This window comes from Vicia villosa, unplaced genomic scaffold (genome assembly GCF_029867415.1).
Source record: "Vicia villosa cultivar HV-30 ecotype Madison, WI unplaced genomic scaffold, Vvil1.0 ctg.001440F_1_1, whole genome shotgun sequence".
NCBI classification, from domain to species: domain Eukaryota; kingdom Viridiplantae; phylum Streptophyta; class Magnoliopsida; order Fabales; family Fabaceae; genus Vicia; species Vicia villosa.
In genome coordinates this window covers 218,314-242,043 of record NW_026705619.1, presented here as the reverse complement: position 1 = coordinate 242,043, position 23,730 = coordinate 218,314, and the positions used below count along the sequence as shown (strand labels likewise).

At 34.6% G+C, this 23,730-nt stretch overlaps 3 protein-coding genes and 1 pseudogene across 7 annotated transcripts; 1 reads left to right on the top strand and 3 right to left on the bottom strand.

The window, feature by feature from the left end:
- Positions 1-3,708: 3,708 nt before the first annotated feature.
- On the top strand, positions 3,709-9,091 carry LOC131635190 (pentatricopeptide repeat-containing protein At1g55630-like). 4 transcript variants are annotated; one of them, XM_058905789.1, is made up of 6 exons: positions 3,709-5,673; positions 6,586-6,727; positions 6,890-7,115; positions 7,216-7,317; positions 7,793-8,034; positions 8,955-9,091. In XM_058905789.1, exon 1 carries the CDS (start codon positions 4,113-4,115, stop codon positions 5,553-5,555), a length of 1,443 nt encoding a protein of 480 aa, XP_058761772.1. In that variant the 5' UTR covers positions 3,709-4,112; the 3' UTR covers positions 5,556-5,673; positions 6,586-6,727; positions 6,890-7,115; positions 7,216-7,317; positions 7,793-8,034; positions 8,955-9,091. The 4 variants fall into 4 exon arrangements, with proteins under 4 accessions (XP_058761772.1, XP_058761771.1, XP_058761770.1 ...); XM_058905788.1 differs by having other exon boundaries at positions 6,447-6,727; positions 7,216-7,270; XM_058905787.1 differs by having other exon boundaries at positions 6,447-6,727.
- Positions 8,009-9,170, bottom strand: LOC131635192 (heavy metal-associated isoprenylated plant protein 39-like). Of its 2 annotated transcripts, none has more exons than XM_058905791.1 (3): positions 8,979-9,170; positions 8,727-8,808; positions 8,009-8,600 (listed from the first exon to the last, which is right to left on the bottom strand). In XM_058905791.1, the coding sequence occupies exons 1-3, from the start codon at positions 9,168-9,170 to the stop codon at positions 8,398-8,400; spliced, it is 477 nt and encodes a 158-aa protein (XP_058761774.1). In that variant the 3' UTR covers positions 8,009-8,397. The 2 variants fall into 2 exon arrangements, with proteins under 2 accessions (XP_058761774.1, XP_058761775.1); XM_058905792.1 differs by having other exon boundaries at positions 8,727-8,805.
- Positions 9,171-9,743: 573 nt separating this feature from the next.
- On the bottom strand, positions 9,744-13,508 carry LOC131635189 (receptor-like protein EIX1; annotated as a pseudogene).
- Positions 13,509-15,560: 2,052 nt separating this feature from the next.
- LOC131635176 (receptor-like protein 12) lies at positions 15,561-16,967 on the bottom strand. The gene has a single exon (XM_058905776.1). The coding sequence runs from the start codon at positions 16,965-16,967 to the stop codon at positions 15,561-15,563; it is 1,407 nt and encodes a 468-aa protein (XP_058761759.1).
- Between the last annotated feature and the right edge of the window lie 6,763 nt (positions 16,968-23,730).

Here is a 23,730-nt window from a genome sequence, read left to right as displayed (position 1 = left end):
ATTCGTGTTATCAATTGTGGTATCTAATATTGCAGTACAACGATGTAAGTGAAACAAAAATATTAAATAAGGGACTTAACTGAAACAATGTAATAAATATGTGGTGTCCTCACATGATGGAACACTTGTTTCTGCAAGGATTGAAGGGCATCCTTGTGCCTTGAAGAATGAGGCAAAAGAAGACAGACTGATCATGGTATGGTTGTCATGATCAATATGGTTGTATTCAACACCTCAAGGTCAGACATGAAATTTGTGTATCTGCAAAAAGAGGTTCTTAAAGATGTGCATGTTACTGATGATAAAAACCTTGTCGGGAGCTGGGTGTATATCAAATGTGGATGCAAAATTACTTTCTGAACTTTTTATTTCAGAAAACATGTGAGGGTGTGTTTTCTCCATGGTGTTTAGGTTTGTGTGCTACCCTGAATGAGCTGCGAAAAGGACTATCAAGTATAATAAGTTATTTGATATCTATTGATGACCAAGTAATGTTGTCTCTAAAACCATGGGAAACTGTTGTCTGAAATGACGTTGGAACATCAATCCAGTTGTGGAGTATGGAGACAAGTCACTAGCCTAATCTAGCATAAGTGGTGTGAATACTGGTCATGATGAAGAATTCCCTGGTATGAATGAAGAAGGTTGTCAGAACCTATGATCCACGATGTTTTCATGTGTCTGATTGCAAATACTTTAAGGGGAGCTGAGTATTTGTCCGAGGTGTGTGTGTGTGTGTGTAATCCTACGGTTCAGAAATGAAGGTGGAGAAAAACACAAGAAAAGGGGGGTTTGAATTGTGTTCTTCATTATTTCTTTCCCTTTCTTCTAAAACTTTTCTTTCTAGTTTATCATACTCTTGTATATGCTTGGGAAGGTATGATGGAAACATGTATAAGATAACGCTGCCTAACTGAAGTGATACACAGTCATTTGGTTACACATCTTTCTCAAAACTTCTGACTTCTTTATAGCTTTTCTGATGAATATATGCATGGTAGTTCTTAATTAAAGAAAAGCTAGAGAGTAATAGGCACATTCATTTTATCCTGGTTCACCTTCTTAATAAGGTTACTTCCAGTCCACCCTCCTTAGGTGATTTTTCCTTCTTCAAGGACTTAATCCACTATAATCAATCTTAATTACAAATGCACAACTAACTTTCGTGACTAACCATCTGCACAAGCTACCCGCAAGTGTCTAACAATAGAAAGTGAACCGTTCAGTGATCTTCACGAGATATAACGTTCATTTACTTAGAAACCTCCAAGAGTCTAACTAGATCTCGTGGCCCTCTTAAGTATTCACATTAGAAGGATACTCAAGGAATACCAATTCAAACAAGAATTGTTCTTACGGAGACTTACATGAATGCTTCTTACATAAGCAGATTACTCCTACATGTTTTAGGTACATATTGTTTGACACACTGACAATTAACAGCTTATGGTGTATAAACAATAATATGAAGTTTTAAGGGATAAACACAATGTAAGCAACAACTATTGTGTTCTACATATTCTTACAAGAGTTAGAATATCTTGTAGTCTTCTTTGTTTCATCTTCTAGTTAAGATCTTCTCTTCTTTGTTTGAGAAGCATAATATTGGCTTCTTGATTTGGAATGCTTCTTTGATTGGATCTCCATCATCATTCTTCTGAACACAGACTAAGAACAATAACTCATGCTTCAGATTTCTTATTGATTTAATCTTCATCTCCATCCTTTGATGCTGATCATGATGCTCTTGATGGGCGAGTAACACTTTCATGAACTTAGACTTAATAATTTCACCGTTGAGCAGCAATTCCATATTCATAAGAATTTCTAAGTCATTTTGATGTAGAGTGTATGATCATTTGTTTTGGTGTTTTCTTCTCATGTAATTCAAGCCCTCATTACTCCATTTGAGTAAATTCATAAAATGCATTGCCTCTTACATGTATTCTGGTGCACTGTATTGCCACACACATTCTTTAAGTTCGAAGTTTGCTCTTTATATAGATTTGGTATAATACCGTTGGAGCATAGCCGTTGAAACTAGCAATAAATGCTTTGTACATATTTCCACGGCAAATCTTACTTTTGGTGTGATAATTACTATTTGTAGCGTGTCTTCTATATTTTCATTTTTCCAAGACGTAGCCAAGATAGATATCATCATTGTTTTTACTTCGGGCACTGTGATTGCATGCATGTCCCTATGCTCTTTTTCTTATAAACTCAGCAATTGATAAAGGAGTGACAATACCAGAAACAATTGCAAATAAAGTAGTTGGTTCCTAATAATCTAATAGCAGACCGTGCATCCTTAGCCACACCTGAGCATGTGTAATCTTCAAATTTTTAGGTCTTAAATCCAACGTCCATGCAAATAAACACATGAGAAATAGCTTAAAATCACATGTCTCTACACTCCAAACTTTGTTGAGATCCTCCTTTGATTTGAGTGAAAATTCAAAATTTCCCCATCCCAAAGGAGTTAAATCCCAATTAATGATTGGACTCCATAATTTCATGAGATTGTAACATAATTCTGATGTCTTCAATGGAACATTACCTTTACTAGTGATCAATCTTCCATATAAATTATTCTTATAGCGTTTGAGTCCTGCTCTGTAAGCCTTTTCAGGTATCTTGATCGAGAGACAGTTACTTTTGAGGCAAGGTTTAGAAAAATTAGAGATTTCACACACATTTTGAAGAGCTGGTGTAAAAGATTTCCTTTGTGCTTGGGGTTGTGATGGAGACATATGAGTTTTCAAGGAAAGAAAACTGACCATGGAAGTCTCCATGTCGATAGCCAACACTAGAGGAGCCCATGGCGATTGGGTTTTCTTTCAAACCCTATCAAAATATCTCAAAAAATTTGGTGCAATAGCATATCTGGTCCAACAATCAGACCAGACCGATGACCCCTTCCGTTCCAAGTCTAACCAGTTCGACCGACCGGTTCGATCCGATTTTTAAAATATTTTACTTCCAATTAATTGATGATAAACTTGTTAAAAATCATTTCATTTATCAATCAATAAATTATTCAAACTAGTTTATTTACACCTTACCTCTTATTAGCAATCTTTTCTTCATCACTATATCCATCTCTTATAATTTAAATAAGGAAAATGCTTAATGGCACGAAAAATAATTCGTGAAAACCATAAGAATATTGTTACATAAAAATTATTCTCACTTTCACTTTAGTGTAGAACTTCATCATTGCCAAAGACTATACTCATAAAATAAAAGACAATAGATACAGATGTCAATTAGATTTTCTATCATTTTTTAATACTAATACTAGCTATCTAGTTAAAAGAGTAGATGAAAATAACCATATAAAATAGATGAAAATAGTCACATAAAAAATAGTGATGAGATACATTCCAATTTCCAACCATGATTATACATTACATACCATGCCGCTTATCTATCTTTTTATTTATTGAAAAATAATTTTAAGTAGCAATATTTCAAAAGTATAGCCAATTTCTAAGCATGTGCCCCTTCGTGAAGTTTCGGGAAGAAAATTTTCGCACCATATAGCACTGCTCTTTAAATAATTATTCATATAAAGAAATATATCAAACTAGTTATTTAAAAATTAATCACTTAAAAATAGAAATCCAACAAAATGTAGTCGTATTTAAATTAAAGTTATTAAACTATTTTTGTTTTAGACAAAAATAAGAAATTTTTTTTTTTGAAGTACTTTTGTTTGTTTATTTTCACATTTTGGGTTTTAAGGGCCAGGGTTTTACTTCTTCGTTCAATCTAGCAAAACATCCAAAGTTCGATTTCTTCCTTTTCCTTTAACCTAGCAATTCAACCACGCCGCAGATTCATCCTCGTGCGTATGGTGATTTCACTCATCCTTCTCCTTCTACCGTGATTCTTCAGGTTTCTCTGTCCATTTTTGTTTGTAAAAAACCTTCATTGTTGTTATCGTGAAATGCATATGAGGAAGCCGCGACAGTGATGCGCGTCCCACCTGGCATCACTGTAGCGGCCAGCGGCGACTCTGTTCCGTACCGCCGCAATCGCGCCACTATTGGCCGCGATTAACCACCTAGATTTCAGAGGTGCAGAGATGATGGGTTGGAATTCAAACTATGAATTCAGTAGCCCTTTTAGGTCTAAGGAAAAGGGTAGTCAACAAAATTTCCCATTTTTTTGTTATTCGTCGGAGATTATGTAGCCACACGTTTGATGGTAATAATGGGTTTGAATGCATTGAGGAGCCTTTGAAAAAAATAGTTTCAGATTTTGATTCTACTTTAGATGAAAGGATCAATGATTCAAACTGTGATCAGAAGCCCTTTTCACTTAGAAAAGGGTTCTTAGATTCTGTGAAGTTAGATGCTAAGAAGGCCCTTGAGGTTTTAAGACAAGATGGTCCTGGTCTTGATGCTAGATTGATTTTAGAGGAGTTGAGTATAAGACCTTCGGGGATTCTTGTTAGAGAGGTTCTCTTCGGAATTTTGAAGAGCATAAATACTGAAAATAAGACCAGGTGTGCAAAGCTGGCTTATAAGTTTTTCGTGTGGTGTAGTCAGCAAGAGGATTACCGGCACACTGCGAATGCCTATCACTTGATTATGAACATATATGCTCAATGCGAAGAGTTTAGGGCGGTGTGGAGGTTGGTTGATGAGATGATTGAGAAAGGTTATCCGGCTACTGCGCGTACTTTCAATGTTTTGGTTCGGACTTGTGGCGAGGCAGGGTTGGCTAAGACGTTGGTGGAGAGGTTCATAAAATCGAAGAACTTTAGCTATAGGCCTTTTAAGCATTCCTACAATGCAATTCTACATAGTTTTCTTGTATTAAACCAATACAATTTGATTGAGTGGGTTTATGAACAGATGTTGCTTGATGGTTTTTTGTCAGATGTTTTGACTTATAATATTGTTATGTATGCCAAGTATAGACTTGGAAAGGTGGATCAGTTTCACATACTGCTTGACGAGATGGGTAGAAATGGATTTTCTCCGGATTTTCATACTTTCAACATTCTTCTTCATGCTCTTGGTAAAGGGGATAAACCACTTGCCGCTCTTAATCTTTTAAATCACATGAGAGAAACAGGTATAGAGCCAACGGTACTTCATTTTACCACATTGATAGATGGACTCAGCAGAGCCGGGAATTTGGATGCTTGCAAATATTTTTTCGATGAAATGACAAAGAACGGGTGCATGCCAGATGTGGTGGCTTACACTGTTATGATAACGGGATATGTAGTGGCTGGTGAGCTTGAGAAAGCACAGGGAATGTTTCAAGAGATGATTTCCAAGGAGCAAGTTCCAAATGTTTTTACTTACAATTCCATGATTCGGGGGTTTTGTATGGCAGGAAAATTTGATGAAGCACTCTCAATGTTCAAGGAAATGGAAAAGAAAGGTTGTAGTCCAAACTCTATTGTCTATATTACATTAGTGGATTGTTTGCGGAATGCCGGAAGGGTTGCTGATGCTCGTGAGGTGATAAGACAAATGATGGAGACAGGGAAGTATGCCCACTTACTTTCAAGATTCAAAGGGTTTAAGATGTAGTCGTAAATTAGACTTGCAAATCGGACTTTTTAACTCACGGGGCATTTGACTCTTTGTTTGGTTAACCTAGACCAACTACCTGCTACGTCTTCAGCTGGTTAGATGCTGGAGAAAAAAAGTAGGTTGCCTCCCATCCCCTGATATATATAATTCTTTCAACACTGAGTAGCCAAAATGTAAACCTGTATGCCCAATTTTGTATAACATATGATCAACATTTGTTGTTCATTATTTTAGTTGTGATTCTTTTAATTCTTATGTGCCTGCATATTGCAAAGAGCTTATACTTGGGGTGCCGATATCATCTTTACTTTACTTTTATAAAGTAAACTTTATGTACCTTTGGCAACCAAATTTTGTTTATGGGCCAAGTAATTTACGGTAACTCTAGTAATGTAACTTCGTTGTTTGGCTTTTTCCATAATCATTTATAACTTGGAAGTAGATAAAGAATTGATAATCCATATGCTTGACAGTCCATCCATTATTTGGTGCACTAGGTACTCTTGGCTTCTGGAAATGATACACGAGCCTTCCTTTCTCCCTAATTGTAGTATATTAGATTTGAAAGCTGTCTTGTATGTTTGAAAAATCATTTTTAGCACCTGTAAAGTCAACAGTGTTCTGTTGAGGGAAAATCGTTGTTCGTATAGTATTTAGTATGTCTGTTTGGTTATAAATTTTTTCAAACGGTATCTGATATTTCCAATATTGCATTATCCATTACTTATTTCAGTTATTGTGCTCATCCCTCTTGTCTGTTGATATTTGAAGTGGTCTCATTTTCATTTGTATGTTATTCTTTACTGTTTTGCATCAGCTGAAATTTATGTCAATCATTCATGATTTCGAGATGAGATCTATAATTAAAAATGTTCGCTTATCTTTTAGTTGTACGACTAAGTCACCTGGTTTGTTGGTGCATTTCCAAGAGTCCGGAGCAAACAGCCAAAAATATTGCAAATACAATTGTGTGTTTAATTATGCTACCTTCCAAAATCAGGCCCAAATTGGTTGCTTTTCTTTGTAGCTTCAAGACAGCCATAGTCTCCTTATATATTCCATGAAAAACATATCCTTTGTATTAAAAGGTTATTGTCATGGTTTATTTATTGGCTCTATATTTGCTGTGCTCAAACAAGACACGCTTCTTCTGTTCCCGACTTTGATTGGTGAGATTTAGTTCCTAATTTATTAGATAGGATTTTTCCACTATAGGACAGGTTTGCCTACTTACATATTTCAATAATTAGCTGTTTGCACGGGTTTATTCTATGCCCCCAGATTTTTGGTATTTGATTTTCGATTTTTGACATATACTTGGTATGCTGCAGATGATTGTTAGAGCAGAGCCCAGGGTGCCAGACTAGTTGGGATTCCTTCCCCAGATTGATGCCTCTGCATTTCATTTTTTTGCATATAAAAAGACAGACTTCTGTCAATATGCATAGTAGGATCACAAAGTACAAACAGTTAGGATGCTATGCTAAGTCCAAACTAAACAGTCATGGTTATTTATTATGTTGGTAAACAATAATAAATAAAGCTGCCGAATCTTCGGTAATTTTTTCAATTAACACTCACAAGACTCTATTTTTGTTGTTGTAAAACTATTAGATTTACTTTTGAATCTGCACTAAAATTGTCTTGTAATTAACAGTTTTCCAAGCCCAGTTCTGTTATTTACAAGAAAGCACAGACTGATAATGGTGGAGGTACTTCAGTTTTCTGCTTATGCTTCTCACAATTCAGAGTCCTTATCGTAAGTGTGTTCGTCATCCAAGTTTTGGGGACTGAGTATCTGTGGCTATCTGCTTGTAATTTGCTTTGGTTTATCTGCAAATCTTGTTGAGCTTTTTGTTCTTCCAATTTATCGTGTTTATTTGGTTCTATCATCCAAGAAAACATACTTGAAGTGATGGAATTATATTTTATGTACTTTGAATTAATAAAATGTTCGTATACTAAGATTTTCCCCCATACATATGAATGCATGGAAACAAGAATAATGAAAAACACAATCTTTGAGTATCTACTTTAAATGTATAGCCTAGTTAGCTTGAATTGCATTGTGGGATAGAATATCAAGGGGTCTAGAACAATTCTTGTGTGAGTTGTGATTTTATTCACGCAATTAATCGCAAGTTCAAGATGAATTTTAATAATACTAATAAAATAGTATCAAAGCTTAGATTTTTTTTATTGATTGTATTTAATTGGTATTGTTTTCATGACAGGATCATTCCATTTCAGTAAAGCCATTCTTCAGATTCATATTCACCATATCAGTTAAAGTTACTATTAAGAATTCCATAAGATCCACGAGGCATCCTGTGCATAAAGATTGGAAAGAACCGAGGCCAATCACACACTGAAAAGAATTTCGTTCAAACCCTGAAATAATCAATTCAATCGGATTTCTAAGTACGCTTTTGTTGAAAAGGGAGCTGAAGCCATTGTACCTTGCTTTGCTTTCAGGGTAATCCCAGCACTTTTCCCTAGAATTATCTTGCATGCTAAGTTAGTTAATTAAATTTTAGCATCATGAAGACATTTAGGTGATTCACAATGGTTATATCTTTAAAATTTAGTCATAGAGAAAGGTCCCTTTATTATTTCATATAAAAACCTCCTAATCTTCTTTTGTCCCCTTTTATTTTTTGGTTTGGTCTTATGTTTCTCTTTCATTCCACAAATATATCATTCTTTGCATGTAGTTATATCATTCTTTACAAGCATGAGTCAAATGCATAGATAAATATATTATCACATTCATAAGTCATTAGCTCCTTGGGCAATGTAAAGAGAGAATTTGAAAATCCAATGATGTGTATTGTTGTCTTTATTTTTTCTCCTCTTGTTTCTCTTCCTTTTTCTCTTCCTTTTCTTCTTTCTTCTCTTCTTTCTTCTCTTCTACGGCAGGTCCAACTGATACTATATCTACCTTCCCCACTTTCTTTAGCTTCTTCACTACTGCCACTGTATCCATTTCGCCAATCACTGTTAACTTCTGTTCATTAACATCTGTCTCAATTGAATCAACTCCTGTTATCAAAGTACCAACATTTACACGGATGCATCTTTTATTGTATTCCATTAATGTGTATACGTTGCAGAGAAAACTGACTTTCTGCTAAACAGATATATTTGAGTAAATGAGTTAACACCCACCATAGATATCTGCAACTGCTTCTATTGATTTCTTCTTTGTTTTGTCATCCGTCATAGTAAGGACCTTTAACACCACCTTCTGCTACGGATCCATTGAGTGATAGCACATGTAAACAGACAGAAAAAGGAGTAAACAAACACAATTCTAAATCAGATTATTCATATAACTATAACTAAACAGTTTATGTTGCCACTTTAATTATTAATAATGAAAAAATTATTGTGCAGAAACCCAAATGGGAAGATAAGTACCTGAGCCATTGTGAAAAGGGAAGAAGGGTGTGAAAAACAAGCAAGAGGAGAATGAAGGCTTGAGAATACAATGTAAGACGTGTGGTTGTGGTTGTGGATGTCTTGTTTTATTTCTGGCCAGCCAGCATGGAGAAACTCAATAAGACAAATGTTTGATGTGTTGATAACATTGTTACGTGCCATTTGAAACATCTTTTATTTTGTCTCTCATTTCACTTTGTTTTTATACTATCTTCCTACCCTATCAATACAAATCACACATGGTTAAATGTTATAGATGTTTGTATGGCTCCACTCATGTCAGAACACAATTATTTCCAGAAATATTTTACTTAGATCCAAATGCTTTATTGACGATATTAACTTAATGTTATGATAAGGATGACAAGAGTTGAATATGAGACTATGTACAATGGGGGTGTTGAAATTTTTTTTCAACTGTTGAATTCATGCAATGATATGTTTAATAGCTTATTTAATATGACGTGGATTACTTTGTGTTGAAAGAATTCAACATGTTGAATGAATGAGAGTGGGGGCCACATACAATATTTTGCAAAATCCTATTGGTTGTTGTGATTATTTGAATTTTCAGTGTGTTGTGAATGGTGGTAAAGTAGAGTGTTGAATTTTATTAAACAAAACTATTGTAGTGAGTAAAAGTTAAATGTGTGTTGAATTATTAGGTGGAAGAGAGAGAAGATGATGTGGAGTATAAAAAGTGAAAAAGTAGGGTGTTGAATTTGGAAACCATTGTAAATAGTCTGAGATGGAGACAACAAAAGACAAACTTAATGACACATACTTTTTTCAATCATAAAGATAAAATTAACTCAGAAGAAAAGCAAATACAAAGTGTGGCATTAACCTTATGCTAATATGAAATGAAACATTCAGTAAAAAGAAATAAGTGAACAAGAAACATAAACATAGAGCTACTCATGTTCGTGCATGGTTTCTCTTCATCTTCTTCTTTATCCTTGCCACTTTTATTACAACTGTCACATATATATCATCACCAACATCTTCCACCCATCTGAAGTAAGAATGTCTCCATTTCTTCTTGAACCACAAAGTGCCAATAACTCCCCATAACCCAGTCCCAAAGCCAAGTGCTATCACAAAGTAGAACCATACTTTTTCTATCCCATCTTCATCTTCATTACCTTTGCTTTCAGAAGCTCCATGCAAAACATCACCAGGGCACATGTTTGGAAGTGGAGATCCACAAAGGTATGGGTTGTAAGCATAAATAGACGGGTCATTAAAAGTTGAAAACTGATTATCTTTAGGAATTGGTCCTGAGAAGTTATTGTGAGATAAGTTTAAAAAACTCAATGAAGTTATAGCAGACATGGTATTGGGAATTTTTCCAGAAAGTTGGTTATGAGACATGTCCAATGATTCTAGTGATTTCATTTCTCCTATTAACCCAGGAATCTCTCCTTTCAATTGATTTCTTGATAAGTTCAAGCCATGCAATCCTGTAAGCCATGCGATTTCTTTAGGAATAAATCCAACCAATCTATTTTCTGACAAGTCAATGTTGACTACAAGTTTTAAGATTTTGGTATATTCAAGTTCCATTCCTTTCATCCTTTCTGTGAGATCTTGAGTGGGCCACTCCATAGAAGGAGCATCTGCAGAAAATACTTGAGACAGTGCTGGAGGTGCTAGTGGAGGCAATGATGTTAACTTGTATGACTGCATGTGAATCGATGATGATATTGATTTTTCAAATTTCATTCCTTCCAGATTTCCTATGCATCGAGGTATCGAACCTTGTAATTTGTTTCTGGAGAGGTCCAAAATTTTTAGTGATTTGAGTTGACATAACTGTGAAGGAATGCTTCCACTCAACGTGTTATGCCGTAGTCGAATAATTTGCACTAAAGGAAATGTGTTTTCTGTCCATGATGATGGTATACTTCCAGAAAGTTGATTCTCACCAAGATCCAAAAGCAACAATCGCTTCATATTTCTAAACGATGTTGGAATCTCTCCTTGAAGACTATTATTGTTCAAATGCAACCAAAACAGGAAGGGAAGATTCCCAAATGAGCTTGGGAACTCTCCTGTTAGTTTGTTTGATGACAAATTTATCTCTGACAACCCTTGGCTATCCTCCCAACAATTTGGAATTTCACCAGATAAATTATTCTTTGAAAGATCAAGATTGGTAAGTTGCATTTGGCACATAGAGATTGGGATTGAACCATTTATGTGGTTGTTTCCTAGAAACAAATTTCCCAAATACAACATTATATGGCCAATGTTTTTTGGTATTGAACCAGTCATTTGATTATGAGAGAGATTCAAATACTGCAACTTTAAATGACATCCTTTTTCCATAGAGATCATTCCATCCAACTTGTTTGAAGAAATATCTAAAGAATCCAAATTGACAAGTTGACAAAGACTTATAGAAATGATTCCATTAAAATAATTGTTTGAAAGATCAATAGACTCTAAATTTGCAAGTTTCCATAGACTTTGAGGAATTGAACCATGAAACTTATTTGAAGAAAGATCTAATTTAGTTAAAAAGACAAGTTGACCAATACTTTCTGGAATGACCCCATTAAAAGAATTGTTTGAAAGATCAAGAAACTTTAGATTTGTCAGTTTCCATAGGTTTTGAGGAATTGAACCATCAAACTTATTGGAAGAAAGATCTAAGTGAGTTAAATAGCCAAGTTGACCAATACTTTCCGGAATGAACCCATTAAAAGAATTGTTTGAAAGATCAAGAAACTCTAGATTTGTCAGTCTCCATAGGCTTTGAGGAACTGAACCATCAAACTTATTAGAAGAAAGATCTAAGTTAGTTAAATAGACAAGTTGACCTATACTTTCAGGAATAAGCCCTTCAAATGTATTATCGGATAGAGATAGCTCACGCAGCTTTGACAACTTTCCAATTGACACAGGGATAGGTCCATGGAGAAAACTTGAGGTAAAATCAAGGTATTTTAGATTTTCAAGTTTCTCCAACCAAGTTGGCAGGTGGCCACTGATATCATTATGCCGTAATTCCAAGTACTCCAAATCATATTTAGTACATTTAGATGTTTCAAAGTGTTCCATTGATTCTGTGTAAAGCTGGTTTCCTGATAAAATCAATGTTTTTAGGCGGCACATGGAATTTATGATGGATGATAGAAAGTATTCTTTAAGTGTAATTTGATTCCAACTAAGATCTAGGTACACAAGTCTCTTCAACTCAACAAACCACGATGGAATTGAAGTTAAACTATTATCCCTAAGGTCTAGGACTTTAATGGAAGTCAAGTTTCGAAGACCTTCAGGAATTGGACCATGGATGCCATTCATAGAAAGATCAAGATATGTAAGTTTTTGAAAGTTGCAAAACCAAGATGGAACTAATGTGAAATGGTTTCCAGAAAGATGGAGTGATTCAATGGAAGTCATGTTTTGAAAAACCTCAGGAATTGGACCATAGAACTCATTGAATGAAAGATCAAGATACACAAACTTTTTTAGGTTGCCAAATGACAATGAAGAAACTGAATCAAGTTGGTTATAGGAGAGATCAAGATGCACAAGTGATGACAAGTTTGTGAAAGCATAAGAAGGTATTTGACCACGAAGCCCATTGCCAGAAAGGTCAAGAAGGGTAAGTTTGTCTAATTCACTAAACCATAATGGAATAGAATTGATATTGTTTCGAGAAAGATAGAGTGATTCAATGGAAGTCATGTTTTGAAAAACCTCAGGAATTGGACCAGAAAGCATATTATTAAATGAGAGATCTAGATAGACAAGATTTGTCATGTTTTGAAAAGCATAATGAGGTATGAGTGAATTGTCAAGTTGGCAATCATACAAGGAAAGATGCGACAAGGATGGAAGTAAATTGAGTACCTGAAACAAGTAGTGTGGGTCATTGATGGGAACAGAACTCAAGTCAAGGTGTTTGAGTGAATGAAGTTTAGATATCCAACGAATGTCTTCTCTTATTTGAAATGAGTAACTGAAATTGTCATTAGAGCTGATATCAAGAAATTGTAGGCTTTTAAGATTTCCGAAACTGTTGGGAATGTTTCCGCTAAGTTCAGCGTCTGAGAGAGAGAGGTGCTCAAGGCGTCCCATGGAACCGATGAACATAGGAATTAAACTCTCACCAAAATCATTTCCAGTCAAGTCCAAATAAGTCAAGTGTTCCAATTGTAGCAAAGACGAGCTGACATTTGGAGCAATTACTTGCAAACAGGGAATATATTGAAGGTAGTGTTGCCGCCAATTTGGTGGGTAACAAGGATTTCTGAGATCAAGTTTGACAACATGTCCAGTGACATTGTCACAGCCAATGCCATCCCATTGGCAACAGTGAGAGCCTTTCCACGATGAAAGTTTGTTTGATGAGTGTTGTGCAATGGACGCTTTGAAATCAAGAAGAGCTTGTACCTCTTGTTGTATGCAAGGGACATTTGAATTAGCACACAAGCATGATTGTGGAATTATAACCAACCCCAAAAACAGTACAACACATTTGTAATATCTTTCCATCTCTTCTCTCTCTGTTTCTATTGGAATTTAATTTCACTCACACAACTTATATATAATATAATCCAACAATCATTTTCACTTGTAGCAATTAAATACAACTTCCAGGAAACATCAAACTAAACCAAACATCACGGCAAGCATTTTATAAAAGGATATTTTATATTTAAAAAAAATATATATAATACACCCATAGTCACCACTATGATTTTAATGGACTGGATTGGTTTATCTTTCTATGTTGATTTAAAATAAATACTAAGGATCATAGAAAGAGAAACCAATCTAGTCCATTAAAATCAACAAAATCAAAATTTAATGGTCGTGATTCATTGTTCTCATTTCTCATAATAACCAAGTGTTCTCACTTGAGTCGTCCCCTATATATATATATATATATATATATATATATATATATATATATATATATATATATATATATATTCCAAAAAATAGTTTTGGATCCAAGCTTCTCAATAAGATCCAAGCTTTAAAGTGACAAAACAACAAGCGGAGCGATATTTTCAACACTATAGGTTATCAATGTTGTTTAAGTGTTCGTTTTAGAAAGTTTTAAAGTTTAATTTTGGATTTAGTAACGAAATGTAAAGCAAAACCGGTAAAAAACAAGCAAAGTTATGAAATGATAAGTTTGCAGGAATTGGAGTCCTCTACTTATACAATATACTGATTACTTTTGATATAACCATGTATTCATTCATACTTCCACATACTTTTCAAAAACAACATGTATGTCTACATGAAAGTTCTAAAATTCCGATCATCTTGTTGAATCGATGATGTCTCAACCGATTAAACAATATAAAGATCAAGTATTTTTAATGGATATTAAACCCAACTCTATGTCTAGCAATTAGTGTTTAATCGATTCTTTCTTTTTGATTCGTGATTTCCAAAGTAATTCTCATTAACATTTCGAATTCATATGATTTGACAACAATAGCAAGATATAATCAGTAATCATGAAACATGTTTATATTAAGCATATAATCGGTAAATATACATACAATTACGGTAGATTCGTCCAATATCCCAGCAAGAGAATGAGATTAGGTAGCCATTTTCATGGTAGGTTGTACAAAAAGGAAGAGTTGGAGATGAATGAGCATCAATGATGATTCCTCGATCTTTGATGCGTATCTTACTCGATTCTTCGATTCCCTCCCTAAAATACTATTACAAATCTATTTGGACAGAATATATGTGACTGTTACAAACTGGTACAAATAAAAATATGATGATCATTCTACGTTGCACTCGGCTTCCTTTTATACTGGTTCTGGCCGCCTAAGTTCGCTAAGCGAGCAAAGGTTCGCTAAGCAAACTAACCTTGCCTCTCCATTTAGTTTGAATTGTTAAACCGCCTTCCAGGAACCGCCAGATTTCGCTTAGCGAGGTCCTATTTCGCTAAACAAACTACCTTCCTTACTCCTCGCTGCAAGCGAACTGAGATGATTTTGCTTCTGACTTGCTTCGCTAAGCGAATCGGGACATTGCTTAGCGAATCAGACCTTCGTAGCTGTTTTGCTTTTGCTCGCTATAAGTGAACTGTGATGTTTTGATTCTCTCTTGTTTTTGGATAAGTTCGCGTAGTGAACCATAGTTCGCTTAGCGAACATGCCTTTGCTGCAAGCTTGCTGGAGCGAAACACGACATCCTTTTTGCCAACTTTTCCTCCTTTTGATGCATTCATGCAATATTCAATACATATCATTAATAGAATCAATTTCTTACCATAATGTGTATATTTTCATGGATAAATGCTTTTCTAATTTAATAAATGCTAATTATTCATAAGTGAAAATGTGTGATTTTGAGCATTTATCAAATTCTCTCCAACTTAAATTTTTTCTTGTCCTCAATCAGATCATCAAGGATTTATATTTTCAAAACTAATTTTTGAGATGATTGTTGTGTGCAAGTGTGAGTTGTTAGTCCCACATTGCTTGGAAAAGTAGAGGTAGAGCATCTTATAAGTTAGACGACTCATACACCTATTACCTTAAGGTTTTAGATGAATATGTGGTGTCTCTTTCACTTGTGTGTAGCTCTTGACCCAATATGGATGAATATGTGTAGCTCTTGAAGTGTAATTTGATTCCAACTAAGATCTAGGTACACAAGTCTCTTCAACTCAACAAACCACGATGGAATTGAAGTTAAACTATTATCCCTAAGGTCTAGGACTTTAATGGAAGTCAAGTTTCGAAGACCTTCAGGAATTGGACCATGGATGCCATTCATAGAAAGATCAAGATATGTAAGTTTTTGAAAGTTGCAAAACCAAGATGGAACTAATGTGAAATGGTTTCCAGAAAGATGGAGTGATTCAATGGAAGTCATGTTTTGAAAAACCTCAGGAATTGGACCATAGAACTCATTGAATGAAAGATCAAGATACACAAACTTTTTTAGGTTGCCAAATGACAATGACGAAACTGAATCAAGTTGGTTATAGGAGAGATCAAGATGCACAAGTGATGACAAGTTTGTGAAAGCATAAGAAGGTATTTGACCACGAAGCCCATTGCCAGAAAGGTCAAGAAGGGTAAGTTTGTCTAATTCACTAAACCATAATGGAATAGAATTGATATTGTTTCGAGAAAGATAGAGTGATTCAATGGAAGTCATGTTTTGAAAAACCTCAGGAATTGGACCAGAAAGCATATTATTAAATGAGAGATCTAGATAGACAAGATTTGTCATGTTTTGAAAAGCATAATGAGGTATGAGTGAATTGTCAAGTTGGCAATCATACAAGGAAAGATGCGACAAGGATGGAAGTAAATTGAGTACCTGAAACAAGTAGTGTGGGTCATTGATGGGAACAGAACTCAAGTCAAGGTGTTTGAGTGAATGAAGTTTAGATATCCAACTGATGTCTTCTCTTATTTGAAATGAGTAACTGAAATTGTCATTAGAGCTGATATCAAGAAATTGTAGGCTTTTAAGATTTCCGAAACTGTTGGGAATGTTTCCGCTAAGTTCAGCGTCTGAGAGAGAGAGGTGCTCAAGGCGTCCCATGGAACCGATGAACATAGGAATTAAACTCTCACCAAAATCATTTCCAGTCAAGTCCAAATAAGTCAAGTGTTCTAATTGTAGCAAAGACGAGCTGACATTTGGAGCAATTACTTGCAAACAGGGAATATATTGAAGGTAGTGTTGCCGCCAATTTGGTGGGTAACAAGGATTTCTGAGATCAAGTTTGACAACATGTCCAGTGACATTGTCACAGCCAATGCCTTCCCATTGGCAACAGTGAGAGCCTTTCCACGATGAAAGTTTGTTTGATGAGTGTTGTGCAATGGACGCTTTGAAATCAAGAAGAGCTTGTACCTCTTGTTGTATGCAAGGGACATTTGAATTAGCACACAAGCATGATTGTGGAATTATAACCAACCCCAAAAACAGTACAACACATTTGTAATATCTTTCCATCTCTTCTCTCTCTGTTTCTATTGGAATTTAATTTCACTCACACAACTTATATATAATATAATCCAACAATCATTTTCACTTGTAGCAATTAAATACAACTTCCAGGAAACATCAAACTAAACCAAACATCACGGCAAGCATTTTATAAAAGGATATTTTATATTTAAAAAAAATATATATAATACACCCATAGTCACCACTATGATTTTAATGGACTGGATTGGTTTATCTTTCTATGTTGATTTAAAATAAATACTAAGGATCATAGAAAGAGAAACCAATCTAGTCCATTAAAATCAACAAAATCAAAATTTAATGGTCGTGATTCATTGTTCTCATTTCTCATAATAACCAAGTGTTCTCACTTGAGTCGTCCCCTATATATATATATATATATATATATATATATATATATATATATATTCCAAAAAATAGTTTTGGATCCAAGCTTCTCAATAAGATCCAAGCTTCAAAGTGACAAAACAACAAGCGGAGCGATATTTTCAACACTATAGGTTATCAATGTTGTTTAAGTGTTCGTTTTAGAAAGTTTTAAAGTTTAATTTTGGATTTAGTAACGAAATGTAAAGCAAAACCGGTAAAAAACAAGCAAAGTTATGAAATGATAAGTTTGCAGGAATTGGAGTCCTCTACTTATACAATATACTGATTACTTTTGATATAACCATGTATTCATTCATACTTCCACATACTTTTCAAAAACAACATGTATGTCTACATGAAAGTTCTAAAATTCCGATCATCTTGTTGAATCGATGATGTCTCAACCGATTAAACAATATAAAGATCAAGTATTTTTAATGGATATTAAACCCAACTCTATGTCTAGCAATTAGTGTTTAATCGATTCTTTCTTTTTGATTCGTGATTTCCAAAGTAATTCTCATTAACATTTCGAATTCATATGATTTGACAACAATAGCAAGATATAATCAGTAATCATGAAACATGTTTATATTAAGCATATAATCGGTAAATATACATACAATTACGGTAGATTCGTCCAATATCCCAGCAAGAGAATGAGATTAGGTAGCCATTTTCATGGTAGGTTGTACAAAAAGGAAGAGTTGGAGATGAATGAGCATCAATGATGATTCCTCGATCTTTGATGCGTATCTTACTCGATTCTTCGATTCCCTCCCTAAAATACTATTACAAATCTATTTGGACAGAATATATGTGACTGTTACAAACTGGTACAAATAAAAATATGATGATCATTCTACGTTGCACTCGACTTCCTTTTATACTGGTTCTGGCCGCCTAAGTTCGCTAAGCGAGCAAAGGTTCGCTAAGCAAACTAACCTTGCCTCTCCATTTAGTTTGAATTGTTAAACCGCCTTCCAGGAACCGCCAGATTTCGCTTAGCGAGGTCCTATTTCGCTAAACAAACTACCTTCCTTACTCCTCGCTGCAAGCGAACTGAGATGATTTTGCTTCTGACTTGCTTCGCTAAGCGAATCGGGACATTGCTTAGCGAATCAGACCTTCGTAGCTGTTTTGCTTTTGCTCGCTATAAGTGAACTGTGATGTTTTGATTCTCTCTTGTTTTTGGATAAGTTCGCGTAGTGAACCATAGTTCGCTTAGCGAACATGCCTTTGCTGCAAGCTTGCTGGAGCGAAACACGACATCCTTTTTGCCAACTTTTCCTCCTTTTGATGCATTCATGCAATATTCAATACATATCATTAATAGAATCAATTTCTTACCATAATGTGTATATTTTCATGGATAAATGCTTTTCTAATTTAATAAATGCTAATTATTCATAAGTGAAAATGTGTGATTTTGAGCATTTATCAAATTCTCTCCAACTTAAATTTTTTCTTGTCCTCAATCAGATCATCAAGGATTTATATTTTCAAAACTAATTTTTGAGATGATTGTTGTGTGCAAGTGTGAGTTGTTAGTCCCACATTGCTTGGAAAAGTAGAGGTAGAGCATCTTATAAGTTAGACGACTCATACACCTATTACCTTAAGGTTTTAGATGAATATGTGGTGTCTCTTTCACTTGTGTGTAGCTCTTGACCCAATATGGATGAATATGTGTAGCTCTTGAAGTGTAATTTGATTCCAACTAAGATCTAGGTACACAAGTCTCTTCAACTCAACAAACCACGATGGAATTGAAGTTAAACTATTATCCCTAAGGTCTAGGACTTTAATGGAAGTCAAGTTTCGAAGACCTTCAGGAATTGGACCATGGATGCCATTCATAGATAGCTAAACAAACTACCTTCCTTACTCCTCGCTGCAAGCGAACTGAGATGATTTTGCTTCTGACTTGCTTCGCTAAGCGAATCGGGACATTGCTTAGCGAATCAGACCTTCGTAGCTGTTTTGCTTTTGCTCGCTATAAGTGAACTGTGATGTTTTGATTCTCTCTTGTTTTTGGATAAGTTCGCGTAGTGAACCATAGTTCGCTTAGCGAACATGCCTTTGCTGCAAGCTTGCTGGAGCGAAACACGACATCCTTTTTGCCAACTTTTCCTCCTTTTGATGCATTCATGCAATATTCAATACATATCATTAATAGAATCAATTTCTTACCATAATGTGTATATTTTCATGGATAAATGCTTTTCTAATTTAATAAATGCTAATTATTCATAAGTGAAAATGTGTGATTTTGAGCATTTATCAAATTCTCTCCAACTTAAATTTTTTCTTGTCCTCAATCAGATCATCAAGGATTTATATTTTCAAAACTAATTTTTGAGATGATTGTTGTGTGCAAGTGTGAGTTGTTAGTCCCACATTGCTTGGAAAAGTAGAGGTAGAGCATCTTATAAGTTAGACGACTCATACACCTATTACCTTAAGGTTTTAGATGAATATGTGGTGTCTCTTTCACTTGTGTGTAGCTCTTGCTCCCTAAGATGACCCAACAGTGGTATGAGAGTCGATGGTACTCATTTTTTTATATTTTTATAATTTTAATTAATTGACATTTTAAATTATTTTATAAACTAATTAAATAATAGGCTTAAAAGCACCTTTGGTCCCTGTAAGTTAGCGAGTATTTGATTTTCGTCCCTGTAAATTTTTTTTCTGGGACTAAGTCCTTATATTTCACTTTCGCGTTTGTTTTAGTCCCTAAATTCAAAATCCATAGGAAAATTCGCAGGAAAACCTGCAGATTTTTCTGCGGATTTTGTCTTTAGGGACTAAACCGCAAACAAAAAGCATGATATAGGGACTCATACCAAGAAAAAAAACATACAGGGACAAAAATCAAAAACTCGCTAACTTACAGGGACCAAAGGTGCATTTAAGCCTAAATAATATAATCTATTGAAAAATATATAATAATAACAACAAAGATATGTACTGTATAATTAGTTAATTTAAAAATTAATATTAAAATTTTCAGATTTTAAAAATTAATATAATAATAATAATAACAATAATATAATCTACAAATGGATGAACCACTAAGCTATATTGTTTTAACTGATTTCTTTTCCTTCCGCAGCTACTTATTAACTACTGCATTAGTTGATTTCTTTTACTTCTATAACTATTTATTGAACACATTTATAATAATAATAATAATAATAATAATAATAATAATAATAATAATAATAATAATAGTAGTAATAATAATTTTAATAATGATAATAAGGATTTGGATCCTCTGCAGCCTTTCCCCTGCTCCTTCTGTTCAGCACTGATTTCAACCTTTAGATTTTACTTTAAATCTATTCATAGCATTTAATCTCTTATTTTAAGCTTAAGGTAGTTTTAGATAAATGATGATAAGATCCAAGGGCTATCAATGACTCCTGCACTTTATCATTCAATCAATGCAACAGTATTTTTCATCTCTTAGCTTGCTCAATCCAGTTACTTTTTGTTACTTTTCTGTTCCAAGTTTGTTATCAATCCAGTTACTTTTTGTTACTTTTCTGTTCCAAGTTTGTTATAATCTTCTTTCTCACATGGCCATAGTCACCGTTTTGTTCACAAAGTCAAACTTAGATCTTTGAGATGCATGTTCATGGGGTATTCTGATGGAGTAAAAGCTTATAGGTTGCGGTGCTTAGAACCAGGTCACAAAAGGTATATCACAAGTCACGACATAGTTTTCAAGAGATGCTTTCCAAGGAGCAAGTTTCAAGATAACTGGATATGTAGTGGCTGGTGAGTTTGAGAAAGCACAGAAATGTTTCAATAAATGCTTTCCGAGGAGCAAGTTCCAAATGTTTTTACATACAATTCCATGATTCGGGGGTTATGTATGGCAGGAAAATTTGATGAAGCACTCTCAAAGTTCAAGGAAATGGAAAGGAAAGGTTGTAATCCAAACTCTGTTGTCTATAATACATTAGTGTACTTTTTGCTCGTGAGGTGATAAGAGAAATGATGGAGACAGGGAAGTATGCCCACTTACTTTCAAGATTCAAAGGGTTTAAGATGTAGTCGTAAATTAGACTTTCAAATCGGATATTTTAACTCATCGGGCATCGACTCTTTGTTTGATTAACTTAGACCAGCTACCTGCCGCATCTTCGGCTGGTTAGATGCTGGAGAAAAAAAAAGTGGTTGTCTCTCATCCCCTGATATATATAATTCTTTCAACACTGAGTAGCCAAAATGTAAACCTGTATGCTCAATTTTGTATAACATATGATCAACATTTATTGTTCATTATTTTAGTTGGGATTCCTTTGCAGAGGGCTTATTATTGGGGTGGCGAAATCATCTTTACTTTACTTTTATGAAGTAAACTTTTTTGTTCGGAAACAAATTTTTTGTTTATGGGCCATGTAATTTACATTAACCCTAGTAATGTAACTTCATTTTTTGGCTTTTTTCCGTAACCATTTATAACTTGGAAGTAGATAAAGGATTGATAGTCCATCCATTATTTGGTACACTAGATGCTCTTAGCTTCTGAAATGATACACGACTCTTCCTTTCTCCCTAATTATAGTATATTAGATTTGAAAGCTGTCTTCTTGTATGTTTGAAAAATCAATTTTAGCACCTTTAAAGTCAGCAGTGTTCTGTTGAGGGAAAATCTTTTTTTGTGTAGTGTTTAGTATGTCTGTTTGGTTATAATCTTTTTCAAATGTTATCTTTTATTTCCAAGTTTTTACTACTATTGCATTATCCATTACATATTTTTAGTTATTGTGCTCATCTCTCTTGTCTGTTGATATTTGAATTGGTGTCATTTTTATTTGTATGTTATTCTTTACTGTTTTGTATCAGCTGAAATTTTTGTCAATCATTCATGATTTTGAGATAAGGTCTATAATTAAAAACGTTCTTTTGATTTTTGAGTTGTAAGACTAAGTCTCCTAGTTCGCTGGTGCATTTCCAAGAGTCCGGAGCAAACAGCCAAAAATATTGCAGAGACAAATGTGTGTAATTAATTATGCTGCCTAAGTTGGTTGCTTTTCTTTGTGGCTTCAAAGACAGCCATAACCTGCTTCGATATTCCACATGTAGATTGAAAAACATATCCTTTGTACTAAAAGGTAATTGTAATTGTTTATTTATTGGCTACATATTTAATATTAAAATTGCATTGCGGGGTAAAATATCAAGGGGTCTAGAACAATTCATGTGTGAGTTGTGATTTTATCCACACAATTATTCGCAAGTTCAAGATGAATTTTAATAATACTAATAAAATAGTATCAAAGCTTGGATGTTTTTTATTGATTGTATAATTAATTGGTATTGTTTTCATGACAAGATCATTCCATTTCAGTATCACCATTCTTCAGATTCATATTCCGTGTATAAAGATTGGAAAGAGCCGAGGCCAATCACACAGAAGAGTATTTCGTTCAAACACTGAAATAATCAAATTCAATCGGATGTCTAAGTACGCTTTTGTTGAAAAGTGTTAGATATAGCTAGGTTAAATTTAAATCTAAATGGCATAAAAAGAAATTGACATTAAACAAACTTCATATTTTCTTCATAGCTTCAACATTCAGCAAACTACAATATAAATAGTTAGGGTTTTTCTCTACTAAATGGGCTGAAAAGTAATAGGCCCAAAAACATAAAGAGGGGACAATAAAAACTACTAACAGCACCTACTTAATAATAAAAATCTTTGAGTAAAACTGAAACTTTCTTTTCTCTCTTAGGCCTGTCCAACTTCTTATCAATACTCATAGGCCCAATAAGAACCTTGTCCTCAAGGTTCAGATTAGGAGAAGCAAAATCGGTTGGGCCTTGATGTGGAATCAGCAGATTTGGGCCGGGTGCATTTATGCCAGCATTAGGGTTTGGAGAGAAAGAGGAGGGACACTTGTCATGCTGAGAGAGCGTCGCGGATGAAGAGGAAAACAGCTGTGTATGAGCTGTAAAAGGAACGTTGGAGACAGAGTAATCACGTGAAGTGCTGTCTTGAGCCTTGTGCGGATGGGATAAGTCACATGTGGTGGGCCCCCTTGGTACTTGGTTAACGTGAAGAGGAACGTTAACTTGAGACTTGGAACACATAGACCACTTAAAGTACTTCTCTCTCTCAGAATCATTCGGACTTCCTTCTTTCTCTTTGCCAAAGTTCTCTCTTTTTTTGTTCTCCACTTCTCTTTCGAAACACTCCAACTCAGTTTCCTTCACACCCATTCTCTCTTTATCTTCCGATTGCTTCTTTGTGCTGGTAAGTTCTTTTGTAAGTTGATGGTCTTCCTTTACGTGTGTTGAGTGTTCTGATGCTAACCCCTCGTCTTTATGTTGCAGTACCTTGTTCTGATCCGCGTTGTGT